The sequence below is a fragment of the Halyomorpha halys genome, unplaced genomic scaffold (genome assembly GCF_000696795.3).
Source record: "Halyomorpha halys isolate HHAL.00 unplaced genomic scaffold, Hhal_1.1 Scaffold1421.1, whole genome shotgun sequence".
NCBI lineage: Eukaryota > Metazoa > Arthropoda > Insecta > Hemiptera > Pentatomidae > Halyomorpha > Halyomorpha halys.
In genome coordinates this window covers 1-10,719 of record NW_027112482.1, presented here as the reverse complement: position 1 = coordinate 10,719, position 10,719 = coordinate 1, and the positions used below count along the sequence as shown (strand labels likewise).

The following is a 10,719-nucleotide window of genomic DNA, read 5'->3' as shown; positions in this document are numbered from 1 at the left end:
GTTATAAAATAAATCAATTTTAGATTACGTAGTTATTACGTAATTAAAGGTGAAAATACTGCGCGGTCCTGCCTCAATGCCAGCCAGTGAGCAACTGACAAAGGCTGGAGTTGTTATCTCTAATACGAGTCTATGGCTGCTGTTGGTATTAAGGAACGTTTACACAATTCACTTAAAGTTAATAAATAAGCGACAACTCACCTATATTTTAGCTCTCATGTTAGCAGTATCACTTATTATCTCACTGACACTGTTTTTTCACTACTGTTTTTATTTTAGTTCACTGGAAAAATAGTCTATTGTGGGACACGAAGTAGCATATGTTCATTTGCTAACTAGCGCATGCGCACACTTGAGAACAACAATAGAATCGAAATTTGAAATCTTGATTTTAGCATTCTGATATGTTTTGGAAATTTCAATAATCATCGTGGAATCCTGAAATTAGTATTGGATACTTCGAATATAAAAAACAATATCCGGATCATCCACATATATTTAAATAATCATATGTTCATAGCACTAGTTCAAAAATATTATTTAGATGCTCTTTATCCTGATTAAAGAGGTGGTTCGCTTGAAGAGAATTTAGAGGAGTTTTCGATTTTAAAAACAATGGAATTAAATGATCCAGGATTTAAAATTGTTTCCCTCAAAATAAAAACCTATCTTACTGTGAGATGGATGGATATATTTGTATGTTTATCCAGGTACTTTAGTATTGTATTCATTGAAAAGACAGTCCAATCTAATGAGCTTTGTAAAATTTTGTTCCAGATTTCATATGTTATTGTGGATGAAATGCACCAGGAACATCCGGAATTGATAAAAGATCAATATTGGGATCAAATATTTCCTGCTGAGCTTCCATACACCGAAGCAACAAAGCAATACTTTGTGGAACCATTTTTGGGTTCTACGTTTGGTGTTGATGTGCCACAGCACATGCAAAATTTCATTTTGCTGTCAGAGCAACGAGAAGTTGGTGAAAATCAAAATTTTATGGAACTACATTTAGCACAATAGAATATTATTAATTATTACCATCTAACAGTACTGGTTTCAAAGTATGTTATTCTACAAGCACTTATTTTAAAACGATAATTCAGTTCTATAGATTGTTTCTCCTTAAACATTTTTAAGCTTCTTAATATTACCCATTTTATTTTTTTAAATGTTAGCGCACACTTACATAGGATGGGACCAGTACATAACAAACAAGAATGTTGAGGGGGAAAAAATGGAACACTTGAAGGCGCTTAGGTCGAATTCCGAGGATCATAGTGGAATGGCATACGTTAGGAGCCAATGTAAAAAAGGTTGTATTTTTCAAAACTAAATTAGAAACAGCTATTATCATAGCAGTTAAAGTATTAAAAAAGTTACCAGCTGAAAAATGAAGGTTTATTATACATAATAATAAATTGTTTATTTATTCCGTGGCATGTCTCTTTAGAATAACACTATGGGTATATTATACGGACTTCAGGGCCTTTGCGTACTAAATAATTAATGCATAATAGGAAAATTTAAAAAATAACAAATCTTAATGGAAAAACTTTCAAGTTTTTTAAAAAAATCTTTTTTCTATATGTAAAAAAAACAAAAAACAAACGTTTTTGTATATTCTGATTGTAAACAAGGAACATCAGTTCAAATCTTAATAATAGGAGATGCAAGCATCTCTCAGAATACCGATGTTGAATCGTAGAAAACAATTCACTAAACGTTTTGCCTCGAGATCTTCGGTGTCACCTCCGTATTCCTTGCCACTGTTGTCTAAGTGATGGGAAAAATTAAAGAGATAAATAGGAATCTATGGGTTTCAAACGATAATTGATGACGAAGGTAATTTAGTCGTCTCTTTTAGGTGGAAAAAGGTATGACGGAAGATATCGGAGAAATATTTTTTCTAGGATTTGGGTCAAAGGTGATTCCAATGTTTTTGATGGTAGGATAGAATTTTAAAAGAATATTATTTAGTAATATTTTTGGAATGAGCGATAGTTTTAAGGTGGTTATTGGAATATAGTACAATGGACTTACTATTCTCCCTATTCAACTTCAACTACCGCAAAGTGGCTTGTGTGGTTCAACTGAGTGGAGGTCCCACAAAATGAAAAACTTGACCCCCACCATGATTATAATAGATTGGTCACCTATAGATAACCCTCCCGTATATCAGAATGACCAGGAAGGGGGTCATAAAAAAAAAAAAAAGTGAGGGGGGACATAGATAATTGCTGGAGTATCTTAAATACTTATAAACTTTACGCTTGTGCCAAAAATTAAAGTCTAACAGTATATATGTGTGTGTAATATGTATAACTCAAATAATAAAATTCTTACAAACGTTGTTTTAAATGACTTCGAGGAATATTAACGTAAAATTTGAAGAAATCGAATGGAATAATAAATGTCAATATAAAATAATGCAAGGTTCTGAAATCTCAGAACGCCTTCATTAACATTGGGTCAACAGGCTCAATATTCATCATAATATTACTATAGTGATAAAAATTACTGAATGTATAATTGAGCTTTTGAGGTAAGTATTGATGCAGGGAAGTCCAATACTTTCAGTGTAATATATAATCCCTCATTATTTTCATTAGAATCATTCGTCGGTACATATTGAGTGTGTGTAACAGTCAGCGAGCAAGAAGTGCCGCCGCAACCCGCTAGGGACCAGCACTACAAGCGTCTAAGAAGCTGTATAAATGTATATATGTTAATATGTAATATGTAAGAATGTTAATTATAAAATAAAAAGAGATTGAGCAAAAAGATTCTACGGAACTATCTCAAGTAGAGTTAAAAGAGTGAATTCTCAGTGATAACCGATCACATGAGGCCTTCAATTGTCACCGGGATTGTTCCGCTTCATCTTAGCAACTAGTGCTGCACCTAGCCTAATCAGCTTACTGGTCCGTCCGCTTCATCTCGGCAACTAGAACTGTTACTCTGCCCCAGACTCTCTCACCTAGAACTCCTCTACCTAGTCAGTGTCCAGGGCTCATCCCCTGGCACGGCCTTCCTTTCTAACTATAAATGAATACGCCTTGTCGTGGGCCTTCTGTAAAGAGATATCAGGCTGGAGAAATCGCCTAAGACCAGACAACCCCGACATGTGTAAGGGTGACATTATAATTATTTTAAAACCATTACATAACCGAATAAAATTATTCAATTTAAAACACTTAAAGACTAGATATTGTTGTTTAGTATGGCAAATTTCGTTATTACTTTCATTTATATGAACTGAATGCCTTATAAATTACCACAAAGAATTATGATAGTGTGGCAGTACTCCCACGACAAGTGCCTTTTATCAATTTATTTTTATTTCATCAATTTATTTTACCGTGTTTTATCACGGTTGTGGCTGCAAATGTGACCGTCTGGGCCCTGTTTCATAATGAAAGCTAATAGTATTAGTTCATAGTACAAATGTAGAAACTAGTGTGGTAATAATACTAATACTTATTTTTTTCATAATAGGGATGACTATTAGTGATATTACAGAAATTAAAAAATACTAAAGTACGAGTAACTATTGTACATGTTAGTGTAATTGAATTAAGATAAATCTACAAGACTAGTATTAGTTTGTACTTTATTATGAAACAGCGCCCTGGTGTCACCGCAGCAGAGTTAAGCAAAAATTAGCTATAGATGAAACTAGTAGCTAAAATTTTCATTGATACGATATTTATTTATCAATGGTTCATTCATGAATAAGGATCTATCCAGACCAATTTTAGCTATTAGTTTCAACTAAAGCTATTTTTTTCCCATCTGTGCACCGCAGAAAAGGGGGCTTAAGCACCTCATCTGTGAATGATAAGTAGTTAAGTTATCAAGCTTATTATTATAGTTTTAATTATATTATATTTTATTTTGTATTATTATACTCAAATTATTATTTAAAAAAGTATATCAATAAATTTGGAAAGTAGGATTCAAGGAAGGAGACAACTCCTGTTTCGATAAAGGGGTCGCCGAAAGAATCAGATGATACTTTCCCTTTCACTGCTGTTTTAGATGTCGACACCTTAGGTATGAAAATAGATTCTATTTACTACATAACTGATATGGACCATTTTTTATAATAGAGTGTATTATTACTTCAAACTATTGCTTCATCATGTTAAATATTCGTAATGTACTATATATTTTTCTTAAAATAAAGAGGAATCTAGTTGCAAGAAAAAATATTTTTTTAAAATGACCTTTGTGTATATAAATATTTCAAAATATTTATAGAGAAATTGAATCAATCAAATCAATATTAAAATAATGATGGATGTTTAAGGAAGTTCAATGTCTTTAATGAAGCCCATTTGGAAACGACATAAAAGAAACAGAATGCCCCGCCGATATAGCAGCATTAGCACAGTTGCAAAGAGATATATTTCTGAAGAATATCAGGTATAAATTTAATTATCAGTTCGTATTTAACATACTTATTCTAAGTAGACCAAAGCGGAAATAAATGTTACATAAAACTATGTTTTACTGTCATAAATTTAGTTATAAATAAGCACGAATGATTATTCATTTTAATGTTAATTATACGTCTAGCAGCCAAATATCCTTGTAATGAAATATCTTCTTTATTGTTTTATTTTTTGGCTTTTTAATTGCTAAGGATTTTAGAAAAATTAATAATTAACATATTAACTATTAATTAATAAATAGAACGACAAAAAACTCAAGGAAAATGTTTGTTCCAATACGACTTTGACCCTCGGCAAACTAGTGGGGGTGCGGTTTTTTCCGGTTTCTCTTTCAATTATTTTCGTGTGTCCACGGTTGTTAAATCGATAGTTTTTTACTATTAGTGAACCAATACATTAATAACCCGAGTTCGAATCCGGCTGGGCAGGAAATTGTTTTCTGTAGCTGTGAGTCAACTCCTGTGGGTTCTTGGAGCCCTCCTGGGGTCCACCCTGCCTCTTAAATTGGGTACCCTTAATTGGGTAAAAATCTGGTGGTCGAGCGTGATTCGGACCAAGTCACCTCCTTGCACAATTGTTGGTCAAGTAACAGTACTTCTTTACAAAGTACTGAACCCCTGACCCTTCATGGGTTGTAGCGGTACAGCTTTTAATTTAATATATTAATCTTTCAGTTGTCAGGATGACTAACTCTAGAACATTATTCTTAGTATTTTCAAAGTTGCTTTTAAAACAATTAAACATTGAATAAATGATTAAGATTAGAATGTAACTTTTATTAAAATGCTATATTTTTTTTCTGTCATACTTTTGTAAAATAAAAAGGATGATATTTTGCAACGGAAAAATTATATGAAGTACCTGTTTTGTTTTTAATATGGATTCATTGGTGTTAAATAAAGAGGCACACAGACAGGGAAAAAACAGTGCTCTATTGTGCAAAAAAAAAATTTTGAAAAGTCCACAAACCCTAGCCCAGCATCCAATGGCTACGTCCCGACGAAACCAGCAACTGTTAGAACGCAAGGACCTGCAGAACCCTTTCATGAAATTAAATGTTTTTTTGGAAAATTCACAAGTTACATGAACATAAAAGGAAAATACACGGTCTGCTGTGTTGTCAGAATTAAAACAGCATGGGTAGGTCCTTAAGCATCAACAGTTGAGTGATATAAAAATCTACCTCACAATGTCTTTACCAGGAACCAACATAGAGTGTCCTCAATCAGGTTTTGACATTTCAGAACAGAGAGGGCAAATGAAGCCAACAATAACAGCAAATAAAGTTATACATATTTATAGCAGTGCTTTACTAGTTATCACAATTATTTGCTAAAAAAAATACTGTATTTAATAACAAACCATGTTTGTTTGTTAAAAGGTTGGGGATTTGTACAGTGGAGTGAAGAATAGGAAGAAGTGAAACTTTTACTGCTTAAACTTAATCCTCTACTATCTATTTAAAAATAATTCTTAACTCCGCCGACTGCAACTATCAATTTATTTATTTTTTCAATGAAATCATGAACTTTATCAAGAGTTAATTTTAGGATGAAGTGTTCAAAATGTCAGATCTTTCACTAGCATCAAGCAGAAATCAAGGGATGAAATTTTCATCAAACAAATATGAAATGAATATAAAAAGTTCAAAACAATCAATAATACAAATTTCAAATCAGCCTAAATTGCAGAATAGCAAGGTTAGCAAAGTTTGACAAATAAACAAGATATCAATGAAAATCTAAACTTCAATCTCATCGGTGAAAAAACATTGTATGTGTTTTCAGGGTATATGTGCATTTCCATTTCAATCAAAACGTGCAAGGAGGGAAAGAAAATTTGTGAACTATAAAAAACCGAAGCAATCATTTACTGGCAAGTTAAGTTTTTCAAGACAATAAAAAACTAATATACAATTTGTTAAGTCTATTTTAAATTCTAGGAGATGTATCAATTGATTTTGGAACAGAAAGTGAACAATTAACTGAATCTTCGCAATGTCTACTTCCATTCAGGTAATTTAACACATAGGGTAAATGAGGTAATATTAATTTAAGTTTGTATTATTATTGTGTCAATTCATCCTGTTGGCATAACATTCTCAACTACATCATCTTCTTGGTTATTCCATATTGCTAAAGTTTCTTGATTGCATATTCCAATATATGGGATCAGTCCTTATTGCTGGAAGTGACTGAAACGCTGAATACAAGTCATGGGAAGGTCAATTATCAAAACTCTTATAGCAGCATTCCAATCTATCCAATGCTGCCAATTTGTTATAATGCCCTCTCACACCGCTCCTAATAGCTGATTATTCCAGACTGGTCTTTGTTGTGGCACCCTTATTGGGTTAAATATGTTGCGGCACCCTTGTTTGACTTGAAAATTTAAAAAAAAAAAATACTTTCAAGATGGTTTGAATACTTTAAAAAAGTAGAAAAAACTGTGACAATTATTTGACAAAAATTTATTGAAGCAGAAAATCTCAAAGGCTCTTAATATATAGAATATTACTAAATTATATATGAATTCTTAAGCATATGTTTTATTGAATTAAAAGATATAGGAAGGATTTATTCATTTTTTTTTCTCAATTAAACTGAAAAACAAACAAAATGACTGAAACTGTTTGAATGAATTATTCATTATTTCTTTTTTAATTTAATAATTTTACCCTTGAATCAGTTTCCTAAACTTTTTTTTTTATTGCTATTTTGCAAATTTATAGCACTCTGGTTAAAGTTTAAAATGTTTTTTTTCACTATTAATCTAGTGGCTTTACATTCTACTAATTTTCAAAATCCATTTTTTACAACATTGAACATCACTTATTCTTACAATAATGCAATTGAAGATATTGAAAATTTATTGTTAATCTGAAATTATAATTAATATTATTCCATAACTATAATGTTCCAATATGATAAACATTTTTTTTCACTAAAGAACATAATTTTTAGCATCAACTTCCAAAATAAAGAAAAAAACTGCAAATGGGGTGTCCAGAAAGGGTGTGTGCTATTTATAAGTTAAATATAATTAATAATGCATATTATAAAAATATTTAACCATAATTAATACTATAAAAATTGGAAACAAAAGGAAGTGAGAATCATTTCATCATCGATCAAAACGCTCGATCCAGAATGGTGGTAATAACGACTCAGCTAAGTTCGTGGAGTTTAATTTGCAATGGGACCTCTTGTTCGATGCAATATTCATTTTCCTGACACAGAAAGCATCCTGTTGTTCAGTAAAGGTTTGCATCGCTAATAAAGTTCCACGAACCTGCTGTGCCTGCCCTCCTGTTCAGTCTCCAGATATTACAGTATAAAAAATAATACTTTTTTTTTATTTGATTTATTTCATAGGTTGTACTGTAGACAAGGGTTTATTTGGTGACACCTAGCTTTGGGACAGTCTATAGGACAACCCGAATAAACTGAGGGTTGGCATAACCCTACTTCTCTTCAAAGTGAAAATAGCCAAAAAGGCCATAGCCACAGAGGCTAAGTTTATCTTTAGGTAATAGGAATACCCACCTTTGTAATCTAAACTAAAACATAAGGCAGCCAGTGATTGGCTCATACTATTCACCTACTCCTCTGACATGCCTCTGCTCCACCAGAAGCCCCACCTTTTTGGCTTCACCTTTCCTGCCAGCTTACCACATCCGTTATACTTCTTCCCTAAAGCCAACAAAGAAATTAAATTCAGTTTATGGTAACATCTTTGAAATACATCCAATAAAAATAAAATCCAAACTTTTTTTCGTTAGATGTGCCAATTAAAAAAATAAGCAAATTTATTCTTGGTAAATGATTTTCCAGTATGTGCACATTGATCATAAATAAATTATTGCCTTGGAGATATTTGGTTTTCAATACATTTAACTTTCAAATAGCACATTCACTTTCTGGACATCCTGTACATTATATGGAAGTGATTTTTAGGCAGCTGTAAATTCATTATTATATTATATTCATTCATTTATATTTAGTTATTGTCAATAATTCATAGTAAAAAATATTAACATAAACATTGTATTCATTTTGGTTTGTTTTAGAAAGAGGATCAACCAAGAAATTTCATATCCAATTCTTAAAAAATTAGGAAATACTCATAATGTACATGATCTGAATGATGAACAGATTTCTGATGGATATTCTAAACATGATAATGAAATTGCTTTTGATGATCAAACAGAAACCAATAAACAACTTATTGAACAGTCCTGTTCTAGCAGAGTTCCAGTATTAAGCTCAGCAAGTGCTAATTCATTAAAATTCACAAACTCACAGCATTTATTTCATGTCGGAGAGGAAATTATCAATATTACTACAAAAACAACTGAAATTGAAACTATGGCACATCATGGGAACTCACAAAGCAATGTAATCATCTTTGAAAAACAAGGCACATTCAAAGAAGCTAAAACAGATTTAAAAAATAAATCATTACATGAAATTTTTAGTCAAAATGATACGGATCATAATAGCAAGTTTCAAAGTGATATTAATGATGGAAAAAATGAATGTATAATTGAACAATTAATTCCTGAGCTAAACAACAAAATTGCAGATGTAGTAATTGATATCTCTGATGAGAAAACTAATCAAACGAATGGTCATGTTGAAGAGAAACCAGATATAGAACAACTTTAATCCATAATGGTAAGAATGCCTGTTATATGGTGTTTTACTGTTAAAAAAATATTGTAGTTTAACTTATGAGCATCGGTGTTTGAATAATACAAAATGCTACCAACTTTTCTGTAGAATTTCATTTAATGTATAGTTTTGTGGAAAAGTCTTCTTTGTTCTTATTCTGTATTTTTTAGACATATTATCTATATAACAAAAAGATATTTGGATCACTTTTCTATAGAGGGAAATTTTCATGAATTTTGATTAGAATTTGAATAAAATTTTCCAAGTACATACATCTTCTATTGAGATATTGATTTAAAAAAGCAGCTTAAGTAAAAACTTTTTATTTATAAAAATTGGAAATTTTTGAAATGCACGGTAATGAAAACTATTTTCTATTTAATGCTTTTCTAAGCATCTAATGTAAATGGGCAAAAGGTTAACTGCATGAATTTGATTCCTATAGGTATAGCAAATTATAAATAGTCATTAAAAACAAAAATGTTTTTATTTACAATGTTCTAAAAATTGAGGAAGGCTCCTCAACTGGAAGGCCATTTTGCGCTGGTGGCTGGTTTTTCAGCCTTGTGCTAATACTACACTCAGAAATAATTTCCCAGCTTTCCTCTTTTTTTTTTTTTAGAACTTAATCTCTGATAATTTGTTTTTTGTTTGGTAATGACCCTAAAATGTGGGGACAAAGTTTAAAAAATTTATAAATATACCTCACTATTAACAAAAATAATCCTCTATGAGTGAAAATTCATTTCAGTAGCATCTAACATAGGTTACAAAAGAAAGAAATATATATTGTACATGTTAATTATAAAACTGAGAGTGGGACACTGCCTAGTAATGACATTTTAGTACAGTGGTTCCCAACATTTTTTTTAGCGGTGGAACACTTTTGGTAATAGTAGGAAAATGTCAGAAACCACATATTATCTTTTCATACAAATAAAGTGATCAAGCTTCATCCAGCTACTTAACTACTCAACACTTGTAAAAATTTGAAGAAAATATGAAGTGTTAAGGTTCCAAACTGGGTCAAGTTGGTGTGTTGTAACACATTCCTAAATTATTTTACAGAACCAAAGGAAGAAGTTCACAGAACCCTAGTTAGGAACCACTCTTTTATTAGTTTAAGCAATTATAAAATTATATCATTATTAATATTTTATTATGAAGAAATATTTCTTTACAGTACAGCAGTAGGAAAGAAATATATTGGAATGACTAAACTAATTGAACAAAAGTTTTAATATACTTGTCTCTAAAATGTGAAGCACCCCTATATTATGATAGTTTATTTTTATCTCTTAATTTTTTATTTGTTATTTTACTAAGTGTCCTAAGATAATATAACTAAAAATATAATATACACAACATATAACTTTATAAAGTATATGAGAAAAAATAAAAGAATTTACAATTTTTATGAAATAAAGTTCTAAAATCTTTTTATAATCCTTACTACTGACTCAATTTCAATGTTTACACTATCTCTAAGCCTTCAAATCAATCTTAAAGTTTGACTTTAAGATATATATATATATATATATAAGTTAAGTATTGGCGAAAGCAAAATGTAAAAAAAGAGAAGAAGG

At 30.9% G+C, this 10,719-nt stretch overlaps 1 protein-coding gene across 5 annotated transcripts in view; it reads left to right on the top strand.

The window, feature by feature from the left end:
- The window catches only part of LOC106689641 (bestrophin-1), a 33,684-nt gene extending 23,155 nt beyond the window's left edge, over nucleotides 1-10,529 (top strand). For 4 of the 5 annotated variants that reach the window (XM_067050319.1, XM_014434741.2, XM_024359665.2 and 1 more), the window contains 7 exons: nucleotides 778-981; nucleotides 3,960-4,059; nucleotides 4,316-4,431; nucleotides 6,011-6,160; nucleotides 6,248-6,335; nucleotides 6,403-6,475; nucleotides 8,530-9,236. In XM_067050319.1, the coding sequence (XP_066906420.1) occupies nucleotides 778-981; nucleotides 3,960-4,059; nucleotides 4,316-4,431; nucleotides 6,011-6,160; nucleotides 6,248-6,335; nucleotides 6,403-6,475; nucleotides 8,530-9,127 (1,329 nt within the window). In that variant the 3' untranslated portion in view covers nucleotides 9,128-9,236. Of the gene's footprint in view, nucleotides 1-777; nucleotides 982-3,959; nucleotides 4,060-4,315; nucleotides 4,432-6,010; nucleotides 6,161-6,247; nucleotides 6,336-6,402; nucleotides 6,476-8,529; nucleotides 9,237-10,316 lie in introns of those variants that run through there. The other variant, XM_067050316.1, reaches the window with a different exon arrangement.
- Nucleotides 10,530-10,719: the final 190 nt, after the last annotated feature.